We start from the raw sequence: 17,500 nt of genomic DNA, 5'->3' as shown, positions 1-17,500 counted from the left end.
GGAGAGAGACAGAGAGAGAGAGAGAGAGAGAGAGAGAGAGAGAGAGAAAGAGAAAGGGAGGGTGCAGAAAAGGGATACGGGGAGTGTTTTCACGACAAGGCCTAATGGAACGTTGGGCAGACAGGGAGGGGAGCGTTCGGTACTGATACGCTGTGTAATTAATCTGTGTTTGGCGTTGAACGGTTAGTGTTTGTCTGGTCACTGGGTGCTGACTGCTGGAAGTCAAACATTACTCTGTCTCACCACATACATTTACAGTTCATCTGATGTCATTCTCCCCCTGCAAATGCGATGCATCTGTTCAGTTGTTCAGTGTATTTACAGTTAGGCCTTTCCTCTGAATCTGAAGTTCAGTCATTTAAAAGAAGTAGAAGCCACACACTCAAGTTCCAGATGCAATAAATTGTGGTTTAATAGGACAACGGTTTCGGCCGTTTAGCCTTCGTCAAGTCTTGTTGATGTCAGTCACGTCAGTGCTACAGACTTGGGTGACCAGGTTCCCTGCTTAGCCGCCGTATAAAGTACTGACCCACATCCCAGATCCTTGGTGTAATTGTTAAACTCCTTAGCTCTGGGGCTACTTTGGGTTGTCCAGTAAAAAAATGCTGCTTGGTTTATGACAGAGAGGGATACACATACAGTACTTTTACTGACAGAACTGTAACTGTAAAAAAAAAATAAAAAAAATAAAGGCCACTCCCTTTTTATGAATAGCCACATGTTCCACTGTTGCCGTGGCGACAGGGACATCTCCACGGCGATGCCGCCTTTTTTCACCCGGGGCCGGCGGCCGGCCGCGATCGATGGCCCGTAACGTTGAGCGGAGTTTCACGACCGCGGTGGATTTTCCCCCTTGAAGAAGAAGAAACCTCCATCCTCCACGCCGTGGAAAGGAAGAAACGTCAGCCCTCCTTCCACCGAACGAAAATGAAATTAGAGAATGAAAAGAGAGGACTTTTTCCATGAAAAGAAAAAAGAGAGGGGATTTTGTGGGGACTGTGAATCGGAGTCGCCAGCCATAATCACTTCATGTTCGTGTTGTTTTGCGAAAGACACACAAGGCTTCAGTCCCCAAAAAATGTCATAATCCCCTGTCGTCAGGGTTACGGCAAAGCCGGGGTGGTTAAACACGGATAGTTCCTTCTTTCGAAATTGTCTTGTCCTGGCATATTGGACCACTAATACTGTACAGTACCGGTCAAAAGTTTGGACACACTTTCCCCCATTCAATCGAATGGGAACGTGCGTCCAAACTTTTGACTGGTAGGCCTACTGTATATGCGACATATAGAGCCCTGAGTAAGTGCAGATGGGAACAGAGTCAGATAATAAACATTAGGTCTTTAAAAAAGCTTTCTAAAAGACCCGGGCCGAGTGTACAGACCCGTAAGGAGCCGTTAAAGGAACCCGAAATTTCGCTATCCAGCCGAGAAGCCGATTCCTTTTACTCCTCCGAGCAGCACACCGGTTCTGGTAACGCTCACATCGCAGCATTAAACGTCAACATGAGAAGACATTTATTTCCGTGCTTTGCGAGATTATGAGATTTGATTTTTATCGCCGCAATTATGTTATTTTAAGAGCCGAGCGCAAAAGACCGGTGTTGCAGTGCAGTGGAGGCCAAGACGGATCACGTCAGCGGAGCGGGTTTTTATTCTTGCTAGGCGCACACTGCAGTGGTGTGGTTCCAACAGGGAATCAATAACAACAGAGAAGTGTTCATTTCTGTTCTGTCACCCCCCCTCTCCTCCATCTCTCTCTCCCTCTCTCTCCCCCTCCATTTCTCTCTCTCTCTCTCTCCATTTCTCTCTCTCTCTCCATTTCTCTCTCTCTTCCTCCATCTCTCTCTCCTTCCATCTCTCTCTCTCTCTCCATCTCTCTCTCTCTCTCCCTCCATCTCTCTCTCCATCTCTCTCTTGCCGGTGTCCTGTTTTCATTACCGTGTTATCTCCTCAGTGGAAACGCTTCGCTTCTCAGGCTAAAAGTCTTTAGACGAACGACTGTTGTTGTCTGTTGTGCTGTGACACTTCAAAGTGACCCTTGACCCCCCTTTACGCTCATTAGGAACTAAACAACTTCCTCTCATTGTCTCTGGGTGTGACCCCGCGATAAGACAGTCGCCGTACAGAACCCAGGACGACTCCTTTTTGAAGTGTGATAAACTACTTCCGGTAGTTTGGCCCTCCCTTCCTCCCTCCCTCCCTCCCTCTCATATCTCTGAGGAGACACACTACTCTGACCATGTCCCTTTTCTCCCCCGTAACTCTCCAATGCTGTACATTTCTTATTTCTTACCGACCTCTTCTCTCTCTCTCTCTCTCTCTCTTCTCTCTCTCTCTCTCTCTCTCTCTCTCTCTCTCTCTCTCTTCTCTCTCTCTCTCTCTCTCTCCAGCCTCCAGACAACGGGCCGCCCCCCCTCCCCAGCTCGTCTCTCCCGGAGGGTTACTACGAGGAGGCCGTCCCCCTCAGCCCTGGGAAAGCCCCAGAGTACATCACCTCCAGTGAGCACAGCAGTTAAAAAATACACTAGACATAATTATGTTCTTGTATCTCCCTCTCTCTCTCTCTCTCTCTCTCTCTCTCTCTCTCTCTCTCTCTCTCTCTCTCTCTCTCTCTCTCTCTCTCTCTCTCTCTCTCTCTCTGTCTCTCACACACAGACATATGCACACACGCACACACGCACACACACACACACACACACACACACAATGCATCCTAACAGTTACACCCTCAATCTTCAATTTTTTTACAGCAGATAATATCGCCTTCCATATTTGACATTGCTTCTTCTCTCCTCCTCCTCTCCTCCTCCACTCCTCCTCTCCTCTCCCTCTCCTCCTCCTCCTCTCCTCCTCTCTCCCTCTCCAGACTACGACTCGGACGCCATGAGCAGCTCCTACGAGTCGTACGACGAGGAGGAGGAGGATGGGAAGGGTCAGAAGATGCGTCACCAGTGGCCCTCTGAGGAGGCCTCCATGGACCTGGTGAAGGACGCCCGCATCTGCGCCTTCCTGCTGCGCAAGAAACGCTTCGGCCAGTGGACCAAGCTGCTCTGCGTCATCAAGGACAACAAGCTCCTGGTAACCGAACCAGAACCAGAACCATCACTTTGTTATTACATCTCTTTTTTTTTTTAATCAATGTGTTTTTGATACATTGTTTTGACAAACAACACAAACTCATACGCACAGGAACATACCAGTATACACACACACACACACACACACACACACACACACACAAATAATCACATTCTCGGGAAAAACATAACACTCTTGTCGTTTATCTACATCATCGTGTATATATTCAAAATACATTGTTTGAACCCACCACAGGTTCATTGACCAGCTCTCTCCCTCCCACCCCCCCTCCCCTCCCCCCCTCCCCTCCAGTGTTACAAGTCGTCTAAGGACCAGACCCCCCAGATGGAGCTGGTGCTGTCCGGCTGCAGCATCACTCACATCCCCAAGGACGGCAAGAAGAAGAAGCACGAGCTGAAGATCGTCCACCAGGGGGCAGACGCCCTGGTCCTGGCCGTGCACAGCAAGGAGCAGGCGGAGGAGTGGCTCAAGGTAACGCAGAACACACACTGGTGACTGTCTGGCGCTACTATAAGACCCACCTCGGGGGGTCAAATGAAACCACAGTGATAGTGACTAGGTGCTACTATAAGACCCACCTCGGGGGGTCAGATGAAACCACAGTGATAGTGACTAGGTGCTACTATAAGACCCACCTCGGGGGGGCAAATGAAACCACAGTGATAGTGACTAGGTGCTACTATAAGACCCAGGGGGGTCAAATGAAACCACAGTGATAGTGACTAGGTGCTACTATAAGACCCACCTCCGGGGGGGGTCAAATGAAACCACAGTGATAGTGACTAGGTGCTACTATAAGACCCACCTCGGGGGGTCAAATGAAACCACAGTGATAGTGACTAGGTGCTACTATAAGACCCAGGGGGGTCAAATGAAACCACAGTGATAGTGACTAGGTGCTACTATAAGACCCACCTCCGGGGGGGGTCAAATGAAACCACAGTGATGGTGACTAGGTGCTACTATAAGACCCAGGGGGGTCAAATGAAACCACAGTGATAGTGACTAGGTGCTACTATAAGACCCACCTCCGGGGGGGGTCAAATGAAACCACAGTGATGGTGACTAGGTGCTACTATAAGACCCAGGGGGGTCAAATGAAACCACAGTGATAGTGACTAGGTGCTACTATAAGACCCACCTCCGGGGGGGGTCAAATGAAACCACAGTGATAGTGACTAGGTGCTACTATAAGACCCACCTCGGGGGGTCAAATGAAACCACAGTGATAGTGACTAGGTGCTACTATAAGAGCCAAATAGTGAAAATACCACCGCTCATCCGTTATCAAACTTTGCTGAGGTGCTGGAACTGGAGTATCAGTAGAGTGCAAAATAACAGCATCCGCACACACAAACACTGTGCAAAAAAACGTTGTTTATTGCAAGCTTTCGTCATAGATCTTCGTCAGGCATAAAACAGACGAGTGAATGCAGTGGTTTTAAGGGTTCAAACCCAACATCACTTGATTTAGCCAAAGCACAACACCTGTGTCAAAAATGTCACCTAGTGACTAAGCATCAAGGGAATTGTAGTCTTAGATTTAGTGGACTACAAAAAATACTACTATAAGAGCCGCCTCAGGGGGTCAAATAACCATAATCTGTAGAACGGGAAGCTGCTACTGACACACAATGACCACTAGTTGGCCGTCTTGTAAATTAGCCTGCCTCCTACACAGAAAAGCTAGCAGAGGAGTGTCTCAAGGTCATAATAAATAATAATAATAATAATAACTTGGTTTTATATAGCGCCTTTCTCAAACCCAAGGATGCTAACACAAGACTAGTGACTGGCGCTACTATAAGAGACCACCTCGGACCACCTCGGAAGCTGCTACTTACACACAAAGACCACTAGGTTGGTGCGTCTTGTATATTAGCCTGCCTCCTACACAGAAAAACGAGCAAAATAGCTTTCTACTAGCTTATCCTCATGAAAATGTAAGGATACCGGGTGATAGAACGCACACATCTAGGAAAAGTCATGAAAGGAGGGTCCTGAAATTCGATCGAGTGCAAAGGTATCCTTCGTTTTTTACTCACTTGGTCAAATGACCCCACCCGTGGCTGTTCTAGTGTTAATGATCTCAATAGCTGTGTTACATAACGTGGTGGTAATAGCACCGCCGTGCTTATTATTAGCGTCTGTTGAGCATGGGAACAGGACAGGGGGAGAATTCACTTCATCTCGTCAGGTCGGATGGGTTGTTTTTGACCGTGGTGGTTCCCTACTGTCCGATAGATAAGGACATTGAGACATTGTTTTTCCTCAGGAGAGAAAGTCCTGAAAAAAGCGCTCTTTCTTTTCCTGGCGGAAGGTCTGTTTTCCTGATATTGTGTCAGGGGAAGGGTTAGGAAGGGTTATTTTGAGCAGGTGTTTTCCGACGGCTCCCCTCTGATCTCAGGATGTTTGGTTAGTGTCTGTGAGCAGCAGACCTCTCTCTCTCTCTGTCTCTGACCTCACTCTCTCTCTCTCCAACCTCTCTCTCTGACCTCTCTCTCTGACCTCTCTCCCTCTCTCTCTCTCTCTCTGACCCCTCTCTCTCTCTCTCTGACCTCTCTCTCCCTCTCTCTCTCTCTGATCTCTCTCTGTCTCTGACCTCTCTCTCTCTCTGACCTCTCTCTCTCTCTCTCCCTCTCTGTCTGTCTCTCTCTCTCTCTCTCTCTCTCGCTCTCTCTCTCTCTCTCTCTCCCTCTCTCTCTGTCTGTCTCTCTCTCTCTCCCTCTCTCTCTGTCTGTCTCTCTCTCTCTCTCTTTCTCCCTCTCTCTCTCTCGACAAGCCAGACACCACCCCGCTGACATCAAACACTGAATCTCCCTTTTTAGTTTTCATCTCCTCTCTGCCAGTTTGTTATTACCAGCGTGTCGGGAGCTATTCTATTTCAATCACAATCGGCAAGGTCATGTTTTGGGGTCAAATTCAAAGAGACGAAGAAGTCCCCCCACCCCTCCTCTCTCCCTCCCCCTCACCTCTACCTCCCCTAGCTCTCCAGAGAAGCCTCCCTTGGAAACAATTATTTATCCTCGAACCTATTTTAAGATTCCTCCTTCTCTCTCTCTCTCTCTCTCTCTCTCTCTCTCTCTCTCTCTCTCTCTCTCTCTCTCTCTCTTTCTCTCTCTCTCTCTCTCTCTCTCTCTCCCTCTGGAAACAACAGATGGATGGAAACAACAGAGAGTCGTATTTTGCCGTTTTCAACTCTTGTGTGTTTTACGGAGAGACCGGCTTACACACAAGGCACGGTTAGACCCGCAGTGAAAACATTGAAAACAAAAAAAAGCAAAACACAGCCTGACATTTTTGTTCTGATTTTTATCACTCGTTCCACATGGTAATTAGGAGTTGTTTATTGATAGGCTCGCGGGGGGAAACACGGTCGGTTAGTGCGGAGGTACTCGCCAAAGCCGGGTGCGCAAATATACAAACGGTGAAAAAAGCGAACTTAGAGCAACAACATCAGTAATTACTGCCTTGGAGGGACCCGGGGATATCGATGCCTATTTGGACAGGTGTCTTGTGTATTGAAAACACATGGAAACAATAATATGTTACAGTGGAGGGGATAAACCCCCCCCCCCCCAAACCACACCCTCACTCCAAACAAATTCCCTGTCTTAGATTAGTTTATTGATACTTAGCATACTTAGCGACGCCCGCTTCACAATTAGGGCCTACTAGCCTTGGCGGGCGGCACCAGAACGGCGGGGCCTAGCATGCAGCGCACACATATGTTCCCCTCACATCATTAAGGCTACAGTGAGGGAGACATTCCCCTGGCCAGCTCCAGACACATTATGCCCGGAGGGTGTTTGAGTGCAACGCCCGAGCCAAAAAGATTAGAGTTGTGGAGAGTGTTTGGATGTTGGGGTTGCTAGGACTCCTGAATAAAATAAAAAAGAGCCTTCTCTCTCTCTCTCTCTCTTTCTCGTTTTCTGTTTCTTTCTCTCTCTCTCTCTCTCATTTTCTGTTTCTTTCTCTCTCTCTCTCTCTCTCTCATTCTCTCTCTCTCTCATTCGCTGCCTCTTTCTCTCACTCTCACTCTCTCTCTGTCTTTCTCTCTCGTTCTGTCTCTTTCTCTCTCTCTCTCTCTCTCTCTCTCTCTCTCTCTCTCTCTCTCTCTCTCTCTCTCCCCCTCTCTCCCCCCCCTCCCTCTCTCTCTCTCTCTCTCTCTCTCTCATTCTCTCCCTCTCCCTCTCTTTAAGCCCAGAGTTGTAAGAGCTTCAATGGTAATCACTCTTGCGTTTCACATTAAAGACGGAATCGTGGAAATCAGACGAATCTACCCTAGCTAGCATGTCCCTCTGATGACGGTCCAATAGCATGTCCCCGTGATGAACCATGTATGTAAGACTACGTTAGCTTAGCGAAGGGAGTGGAGAGCAGAGAACCCCTTCAGGGGCTTCCAAAGCTTTATGGCAAATCCAGACGTTGTGTGCTAATGAACTGTTTATGGAACCCAAATGTCTATATTGTGTTCTAACTTCATCCTTTCTAATCCTTTCCAGCACTTTTTTTGGTCTCTCTTGTGTTTCTTTCCTTTGCCCCCCCCCCCCTCTCTCTCTCTCTCTCTCTCTCTCTCTCTCTCTCTCTCTCTCTCTCTGTATCTCTCTCTCTCTGTCTCTCTCTCTCTCTCTGTATCTCTCTCTGTCTCTCTCTCTCTCTCTCTTTCTCCCTCTCTTTGTCTCCTTCTTCCCTTACCTCATCCCTTCTTTATTACTAGCGCTACTCTTCAATGTGACCTGGTTTTCTTCCCCTCTACTGGGTGACTAAGTAAGCCTGTGCTCTCTCTCTCTCTCTCTCTCCTCCCTCTCTCTCTCTACTCTTTCTCTCTCTACTCTCTCTCTCTCCTCCCTCTCTCTCTCTACTCTCTCTCTCTCTCTACTATCTCTCTCTCTACTCTCTCTCTCTCCCTCTCTCTCTCTACTCTCTCTCCCTCTCTCTCTCTACTCTCTCTCTCTCTACTCTCTCTCTCTCTCTACTCTCTCTCTCTCTCTACTATCTCTCTCTCTACTCTCTCTCTCTCTCCCTCTCTCTCTCTACTCTCTCTCCCTCTCTCTCTACTCTCTCTCTCTCTACTCTCTCTCTCTCTCTACTCTCTCTCTCTCTCTCTCTACTCTCTCTCTACTCTCTCTCTCTCTACCCTCTCTCTACTCTCTACTCTCTCTACTCTCCCTCTCTCTCTACTCTCCCTCTCTCTCTACTCTCTCTCTCTCTCTGGGGAACCTATCTCAGTGTTTCTTCAAGCTGGCCTGGTGAGAGTCAATGGTGTCTCTGTCATAGCTTATTGCCTGCCTGCCTACATACATGGGTCTGTGTGTGTGTGTGTGTGTCTGGCTGCTCACACTGTGTTGCCTTGTTAAAGCTACACTGACACTACAGCCACTGTGTGTTGCTAAGGAACATCTCACTGTGTTTGACCATAGTCATAGTCATACTATGTAGTACTACTAGTACTATGTGGCCTGAGATGCTTCCACAACATTTCTCAGCGGGGCCACATTGTTGAGATGACAACCATGTCCTCCTCCTCCTCCTGCTCTTGTGTGTGTCTGAGTGTGTACTACGGTATTTGACATTTCAAGCCATCTCATACACGTCGTATATGTCGAGTACGCGCGGATGTATGAGAAGTAGGGTTGCACAATTCCCGTAAGTTTGGGAAACCTTCCGGTAATTTCCCAAGTTTCCCTATGGGTTTCAATATGGAAACTTTGGAAATGATCGGAAAGCTTCCCAAACCTACAGGAGTTTTGCAACACCTATGACTCGTCTTGGTCTTGTCACCTCGAACCCAAATCACGTTGTTTTCGTACAGACGCAGCAATGCCGCTCGTCAAAAACCGCTCACCTCTTTCATGTCTTCAGTCAGCTATGATGTCTCACTCTTTGTTTCAACGACTCATCATTTAAAAAAAAATAATGAGTAGGCTAACAAACAACAGATTAAAAAGAAATAATACCCCCGTTGAAAAACCAACCAGACTCAAAACCCGCACCGCTGATGATGATGCGCATGGTGAGCCGGTGTGAGATTAAGCCTCCGTCCCTGAAGAAGGAAGATAGACGTTGAGTTAATGTCTCTCCCCAAAACGCCTCGCACCGCTGCAGCGCGCCAAAACCCGCGGAGCCACAGCCTGTAATTTCCCTGCAAGGCCAATTATGTTCTCCTCCAGCCAAAACCAATGAGCTGTGGTGAGCGAGAGACGCTGAGAAGAACTCGACAACAGGGGGACGGATGGGTTTCGGGGTTTGTGTGTGTGTGTGTGTGTGTGTGTGTGTGTGTGTGTGTCTGTGAGGTGGAGGAGGGAGGGGCTGTGTGTCTGTGAGTAAACAGTAGTTTACACCGAAATCACAGAAGTCGTGTTAGCCTAGTTTAGCATCATCAGTCACTTCAGTTCACGGCTCATCTGTTATGTTTCGCCAGAGGAGGAGGGTTGTGGTGGGGTTGCCAGGGGTAACCCGCAGGGTCATGGAGGGTCATTCATGGTCTGTTGTACCGGTGCCCTCTTACGTCACACGGGCAGCGTATGGATATCTCATTGGGGTTGGGGCCTGCTGCTGTGTGTCTGCCTAACACAAGCACTTCCATCTCGGTGTAGTTAAAAGGTCGGTACGGTAATGTGTGTACCAGGCATGCGGTCACCACCTCCCCTCTCCCCTCCTTACCCTCTTACCCTCAGCCCTGCTTCCTTTTATGTGTTGCGAACTGTATGACCCCGCTGAACTGCATTACACTGTAGCATGACAAGATGGAAGGTATCGTTTTAGGGGTGAGAATAGGTGAATAATAAAAAAACAAAAAACAGTTTGGCTTACCTCATCATTGTTTCTGTCAGTCCGTCGCTTTGAAGCTCTGGGGACTATTCCATCGACGTCGCTGAAGGAAAATCCAGGCTTATTCTTCTGACAAGTCTCGTGAGAGAAATATCGGTGCTTATTTCTTTAATGAGACTTGTCAAAAATACCAAAATAAGCCTGGATGTTCCTTTAGCGACGTTGATGGAATACTCACATCACCCTAGTCACATCAAAGATGCACCCCCTTGGACGGTGTGTTTTTGTGTGTGTGTGTGTGTGTGTAGGTGATGAGTGTGTGTGTGTGTGTGTGTGTGTAGGTGATGAGTGTGTTTGTGTGTGTAGGTGATGAGTGTGTTTGTGTGTGTGTGTGTGTGTAGGTGATGAGTGTGTTTGTGTGTGTGTGTGTGTAGGTGATGAGTGTGTTTGTGTGTGTAGGTGATGAGTGTGTGTGTGTGTGTGTAGCTGATGAGTGTTTGTGTGTGTGTCCGTAGGTGATGAGGGACCGTGTGCTGTCACGTGGACTCTGACGGAGGTCCGGGCTCGGGTCCCCGGTACACAAGGCCGAGCTGGAGAAGGTAAAGAACGCACGCGGGCTTTACGCGGTGGGTGGCCCACACACACACACACACACACACACACACACTCATGCACGCACGTACGTACGCACACACACAGACACACACCCACAAACACACAAACACACACGCGCACACACACACACGCACACACACACACACACACACACACACACACACACACACACACACACACTCTGCAGACGGCCCACAGGGGCCTCCTCTCCTGCCCTAATGGCAGCAGGCAGCAGCACATGGCAGTAAAGCGGTGTGACTCTCTGCCAAACAGCACTTCATTACAGCTGTGGCACAGGAGGCAGAGAGCAGGGGGAGGCAGGGGGAGGCAGCAGGGGAGAGAGAGAGAGAGAGAGTGTATTGGATTTCATAATGGAAGTACAGGCATGAAGAAAACAGGTAAACTGTAATTGCCCAAGCTTTACCGTAAAGAAACTGTGTGCGTGTGTGTGTGTGTGTGTGCGTGCGTGCGTGTCTGTGTGTGTCTGTGTCTGTCTGTGTGTCTGTGTCTGTGTATGTCTATGTTTATGTGTGTGTGTGAGTGTGTGCGTGCGTGCTGTGTTTGTGTGTGTGTGTGGTTGTGTCTGTGTGCATGTGTGCATGTGTGCATGTGTGTGTGTGTGTGGTCTGTGTCTGTGTCTGTGTCTGTGTCTGTGTCTGTGTGTGTGTGTGTGTGTGTGTGTGTGTGTGTGCGTGTGTGTGTGTGCGCGGTGGAAAATGAGGCAGATCAGACGGGTCTTTTAATGACAAACCGCTCCCTCGTTGGCATCGTACACAGAAGCCTCAGCCTAATTATTCACCCATAACATGTTGCAGATGCTCTCAGAGACTCTGTTCACTGGGTACAGTCCAACGAGGGAGAGTGTGTGTGTGTACAGTATATTCACTATGTGTCTGTGTATCGTCTCTCTCTATGTGTGTTATAATTGCTAAAAGCCATTAGAGCCGAACATTGAACTTTTCTCCTCCCACAGAAAGTGTCGTGTGATAGGCCGAGCTCGGACGGTGACGTCCCCCACGAGAACGGACACGCCGACTGCAAGGACCAAGGTGAGAAAAAAACGAAAGAAAAAACTTTCTTTCTTCTTCTATCACGACGACTGCCAATGGCCCCTGGCCTGTGCTAGAATTACTCTTCCTGCTACGACTGGTGAATTGATGATTCACTTCGCTTAGTCGAATGTATCGATTGTAAGTCGCTTTGGAATAAGGCGTCTGCTAAATGCCAAAAATGTAAATGTAAATGAGACCAGCGAGGGTGTCCGTCCGTCCGTCCGTCCGTCCGTCCGTCCCTCCCTACTGGAGGCAGACTGGTCATTTGAGTGGGAGCCCAAACGCTGCATGATGGTTTGGAAAGAAAGAAGCTCCTCTCCATTTGGGCTTCCCCCTTCAACTTCTTTATTGTCCCCTCTTTGAAAAGTTATATGAATATGGAATATATATATGAAACTGTCAGCAATAACGAGCTCGAGATTTATAATGTTTTGGTCCCAGAAACCTATCTGTGCTCTCTCTCTCTCTCTCTCTCTCTCTCTCTCTCTCTCTCTCTCTCTCTCTCTCTCTCTCTCTTGTCTCTCTCTCTCTCTCTCTCTGTCTCTCTCTCTCTCTCTCTGTCTCTCTCTCTCTCTCTGTCTCTCTCTCTCTCTCTGACACTGGCCAGCGGTCTGTTTTCCTGAGACCGAAGACTGGCGTGTGGGTGGAGAGAGAGAGAGGGCGGCTACGAGAAAGGATGTGCAACGTTGTCAATGTTTATTAGCTTCTCAAACCCCCCCTTCCCCCCCGGGATGCTAATCATAGTGCCATAGTGAAGACACAGACATGCTTATCTGAACACCTGATGTTGTTTTGCTCGACAGACTCGTTCCCGCAGGGAACGTTCTCTGGCGTTCTCATTTAACTTGTCAAGACCTCCGTTCGGATTCCGCGGAATTCAGAGTCGTCTTCGTTTTTTTTCTCGTTTTTATTTTTATTCGAGCCGAGACAGAATAGAAGTCTTTTCCCTGCGCGGTGTCTGAGAGGAGATTCCAACAGCAGTAAAGTAAATTCTGGCCTGGTTGAGGAATCGCTAACTCAGCATCAGGCTGTGATAAATAGACATGTGTGTAATTCATGTTTGCATATCGCAGCTGTGAAACCGTGATTATTGTTGAAATATGGCCACGACTCGTTTTCCCAAATGAACTCAGTGTGATGCGTCTGCTCTGCTGGACCGCTTTTGACAGCCACGCTGTAATTGGACCGTTGACGTTACCCAGTGATCACCCTTCGTTATGCTTTATGAGCCCTGATCTAGGACCTGCGTACCCTGTCCAAATCCTAATCTTAACCGTTAGCCTATTTCCTGATTGTCTTGTCGAACCGAAGCCGAAATAATTTGACTCTCTTACACTTGTGTGATGTGACGTCGAAATACAACTTGAAACTTGAAACTTGGAGAGAAGATTTTACCCAACGTCAGATTTTGCCACGGTGCAAGTCAACATCACCCTAAGGATTGACTACGAGCACCACCGCCTCTAGAGGATTGGGGTGTACTGCAGTTTGGTACAGACAAACTGCATAGTGTGTAGAGTAATTAATTAATTTTAAATTCATTTTGCCATTTAGCAGACGCTTTTATCCAAAGCGACTTACAATTACGAAAACAGGGACATTCCCCCTGGAGTAACTGAGGGCTAAGTGCCTTACCCAAGGCACACATACAAAGAGTACACACATCTTCAGTTAGCCAGCCAATCAGGCAGACTATTCTATTAGCTCGATGTCTCCCTATTGTTGTCCTCCACAGTGGGACCAGGGATCACGTTCCGTTCTCATGTCCGTACGTCACACAGCGATATCTCAAACACCACAGGACAATTTTGACGAAACCTGAAACTCGGGGGTGTTGATGATGCGTGTTGCCGTTGAGATCGGACATTTATATTCCTGAAATGACCCTGATTGGCCCAAAGGGGCGCTATAATAGGCGAAAGAAATTCAGAAGTTCGATTGGCCGTGGGAGGGACGACAACATGTTGGCAGTCTTATAATAATAATCTGCGAATGTTTTATTTGCCATGCAATCAACTTGTCAATCGATTGTTGAAATGTGGTATTTTTTTGCTCAGCCATAGTCGGCACCCCTGGAGCAATTAGGGGTTAAAGTGCCTTGCTCGAGGGCAACATGCAGCTCCCTCTGAGGCGGGGGGAATCAAACCAACCAACCAGGCGACCTTCCTTCCGATTGCTAACCCGGCCTCTCTAACCTCTGGGCTACCGCTAGCCGCCCTAACTCGAAGCCAAGCCAAGCGACTACCACAACTTCTCTCACACGGTTTTATCCCTCAGCGACCGACACACTTCTTTTCTGATGAAGAGGAGGGAAAAACCAAAGTCAAAGTTGAGCTTCATCAGCCCCCTCGTTCGGGACATTCCTTCCATGGGCGGGTAACGCATGGCGGCTCTGATTCAGCGGAATCAAATTAGCCTGATCACAGAGAACTTTCCTCCCTCCGTCTTTTTGAGGAAAAATAATAATAATAATCTCTCTCTCTCCTTTTTAACAAGTGAAGCACTTTCACATCTGTGTGTCTGGTTTCCACCTTAGGCCTGGGCCGCGTGCGTGCGTGTGTGTATGCGTGCGTGTGTGTGTGTGCGTGTGTGTGGCAGTGTACGCATGTGTGTGCGTGCGTCTACGTCTGTGTGTGTGTTCATGTGCGTGTGTGTGTGTGTGTGTGTGTGCGCGTGCGTGTGTGTGTGTGTGTGTGTGTGTGAGGGAGAGAAACCCTAGCAGGGACAGGGTGAGAGAGAGAGATGGCTCCATAGTTAATTAAATCGCTCGCCACAGTCGATATAATCAGTGTAACAGCATCTGATCATCGACTCATGTGGAGGCTTTGATGTACGTGCGTGTGTGTGTGCGTGTGTGTGTGTGTGTGTGTGTGTGTGCGTGTGTGTGTGTGTGTGCGTGTGTGTGTGTGTGTGTGTGTGTGTGTGTGTGTGTGTGTGTGTGTGTGTGTGTGTATGTGTGTGTGCGTGTGTGTCATCTGGTCTGGGCAGCAGCGTTCCAGACTCTGAGCGTCACCCGTCTCACGATGATGACATCAACTCGCCGGGAATGTTTAATTCACCCCCCCCCCCCGCCTCTGAAAACCTCTCTTCTTCTGTCTAACCCCACCGCTCCTGTGTCTCGCTCACAACAGACGCTGGGAACTCTGGGAACTCTCTTTGTGACATAATTGTGTCAAATTAACCGTCGCTTTTCTCATAATATATCAACATTTCAAACAACACTTTTTTCCCCATTGTAAACAGTAACATACACTGTGGCTACACACAGGCCCCTGCGCTCCCACACACACTCTCACACACACACTCTCTCACACACACACACACACGCGTTTGAATATTTTCTTTCTCTCCGGCGGGGTGACGTCCCGTGTTTGTCGTCCTCTGTGTCTGTGGCTCCTCGTCTCTTCTGGGTTCCTGTGTCCTGACAGTGGAGCTCGTCTACCAAACCCTCTCTGCCCACCACAGACCACACTATCCAAACAATCTCGGGGAGAGAGAGAGGGAGAGAGGGAGAGGGAGAGAGAGAGAGACAGAGAGACAGAGGGAGAGAGGGAGAGGGAGAGAGAGAGAGAGAGGGACAGAGAGACAGAGAGAGAGGGACAGAGAGGGAGAGAGAGAGAGAGAAGGGAGAGGAGGGGGAGAGAGAGAGAGAGGGAAAGAGAGAGAGAGAGAAGGGGAGAGAGAGAAGGAGGAGAGAGGCTGCAGCAGTTTTTCTCCTCAGACACATGGAGAGACATTGGTTTAAGACCTGGCTTTAAGACCACTTTCGTGGTATTCACAGGAGAATGTGCACTGTCATTGCTCTGTCAGTCAGTCAGGCCTCTCTCTCTCTCTCTCTCTCTCTCTCTCTCTCTTAGTTAGGCGCTGGGACTGATGAGGTCTAATGGACTTGAATCACTAGGCCTATTAGGCTTTGTGAGCATGTCTGTTCATTTTGTAAATATTGTAATATTTCTGACACTCTCTCTGTCTCTCTCTGTCTCTCTCTGTCTCTCTCTCTGTCTCTCTCTCTCTGTCTGTCTCTCTCTCCCCCCTCTCTCCATCTCTCTCTTTCTCTCTCTCTCTCTCTCTTTCTCTCTCTCTCTCTCCCCCTCTCTCTCTCTATCTCTCTCTCCCCTCTCTCTCTCTCTCTCTCTCTCTCTCTCTGTCTCCCCTCCCACTCTCTCTCTCTCTCTCTCTCTCTGTCTCTCTCTCTCTCTCTCTCTCTCAGGGAAAGGAAAGAAGAACAAGGAGAAGAGGAAGGAGAAGGAGAAGGAGAAGGAGAAGGGGGGCACGGTGGGGAAAGGGCGGGCAAGAAGATCACCAAGATCATCGGCCTGGGAAAGAAGAAGCCGTCCACGGACGAGCAGACCTCGTCAGCCGAGGAGGACGTGCCCACCTGCGGTAAGAGAGACAACCGTGGGGGGCCTGACTAACACCTGACTAACACTAGGGGGTGCCTGACTAACACCTGGAGGATAAGAGGATCAGTCTAATGTACGTACTGCACTGTCTCCAGAGATGTGTGTGCTCTGTTATGAGTTAACTAACGGTAAAAAAAAAGTATTTCGAAACAGGGTTTGTTTCCTTCAACAGAAGGGCAACTAGGCTGAAATTCCGGTGTCTCTCTTTGATTGTGATTGGTCGGTTTCGATGTGATTGACAGGGCTACCTGCACGTGCTGTCCAATAACCCGTTGGCGTGAGCGCTGGTGTCGTCTGAAGGACAACCAGCTGCTGCTGCACAGGCCCGGGCCGACCTGAAGACCCACATGGCGTCCCTGCCGCTGCGAGGCTGTGAGGTCAGCCCCGGGCTGGACTCCAAACACCCTTCGCCTTCCGCCTGCTCCGCAACGGCCAGGAGGTGGCGGTACTGGAGGTAAACAACACTCATCTATGTATACGTCTCCTGTATATATTATATCGATGGCCGAAACGCAAAACTCCTATCTGCAAACTTTCAAAACGGAAAACACAAACTTCAAAACCTCCTATCTGCAATTTTTATTAACAGTAATAGTCCCCAAACAGTGTATTATGTGATGGGTATCCTTAACAAACAGCATTCTGCAGACAGTTTTCTTAGTTTTCCCAAAAAAAGTGAATTTTGAACTCTGAGTCAAGGCTCATCTGTGTTTTGTTGGATTCATAAAAAAAATATGAATCCAACACTGAAATGTCTGGTGTTGATAAGTAACCAACACTGAAATGTCTGGAGTCACGTAGGACAGTGTTCACTCCTTTGCGATGACACTCCTAAAACCAGCTGGTGGCCTGCGGTGGTCCAGTGGTCTAGTGGTCTAGTGTAGCCGCTGTCTACACTGCATACATATGTCGGCATGGCTTCCAATCAGCCCCTGCTGACATGTCCTCTCTCCTTACTTTCCTGTCTGTCTTCACTATATCTGTCCAATAAAATGAAAACAAAGAAAAGACTAAAACAAGCTAATGCAGCCCCAAAAAAAAAGGTTTGAGTTCAAGGGATAATAGTTGATTGAGTGATTTGGGAATGAACATCAGCGTTCTGGATCCCTCTCCTAACCCTGTCTGTTCTCTTCCTTCCTTCCTTCCTTCCTTCCATCCCTCCGTCCAGGCCTCCTCCTCGGAGAGTCTGGGTCGCTGGCTGGGCGTCCTCCTGGCCGAGACGGGCTCCACCACGGACCCCGCCGCCCTGCACTACGACTACATCGACGTGGAGACCACCGCCAACGTCATCCAGCTGGCCAAGCAGTCCTTCTGGTGAGGTCACTTCCTGTCTGGAGAGGAAGCTGCTCTACACACTACAGGACATATACATACTGTATCAGGGTTTGACAGTAACGCTTTTTTACTTGCCCGGAGCAACAGGTTACCTGCACACAGGTAAACATATCCAGGATCTAGCAGCGTCGTTGGGCTCGCGCAAACAAACGTTTTACTTGCTCCGGGCAAGTAAAAAAGCGTTACTGTCGAACCTGTGTATACATGGACACACTACAGG

At 48.7% G+C, this 17,500-nt stretch overlaps 1 protein-coding gene across 1 annotated transcript in view; it reads left to right on the top strand.

Moving 5' to 3' along the window:
- Positions 1 to 17,500, top strand: part of afap1 (actin filament associated protein 1) — a gene marked incomplete at its 5' end in the record, with an annotated part of 32,447 nt that overhangs the window by 12,329 nt on the left and 2,618 nt on the right. Inside the window, 14 exon segments of the mRNA XM_080544143.1 lie at positions 2,393 to 2,501; positions 2,869 to 3,080; positions 3,393 to 3,572; positions 10,391 to 10,402; positions 10,404 to 10,442; positions 10,445 to 10,474; positions 11,464 to 11,539; positions 15,753 to 15,824; positions 15,827 to 15,924; positions 16,188 to 16,214; positions 16,216 to 16,267; positions 16,270 to 16,350; positions 16,353 to 16,399; positions 17,114 to 17,259. Coding sequence (XP_080400269.1) covers positions 2,393 to 2,501; positions 2,869 to 3,080; positions 3,393 to 3,572; positions 10,391 to 10,402; positions 10,404 to 10,442; positions 10,445 to 10,474; positions 11,464 to 11,539; positions 15,753 to 15,824; positions 15,827 to 15,924; positions 16,188 to 16,214; positions 16,216 to 16,267; positions 16,270 to 16,350; positions 16,353 to 16,399; positions 17,114 to 17,259 — 1,181 coding nt within the window.

The sequence above is a fragment of the Nansenia antarctica genome (genome assembly GCF_963989245.1).
Source record: "Nansenia antarctica genome assembly, chromosome: 13".
NCBI classification, from domain to species: domain Eukaryota; kingdom Metazoa; phylum Chordata; class Actinopteri; order Argentiniformes; family Microstomatidae; genus Nansenia; species Nansenia antarctica.
Note: the sequence above shows the minus strand (reverse complement) of the source record. Positions and strands in the feature narration are given on the sequence as shown.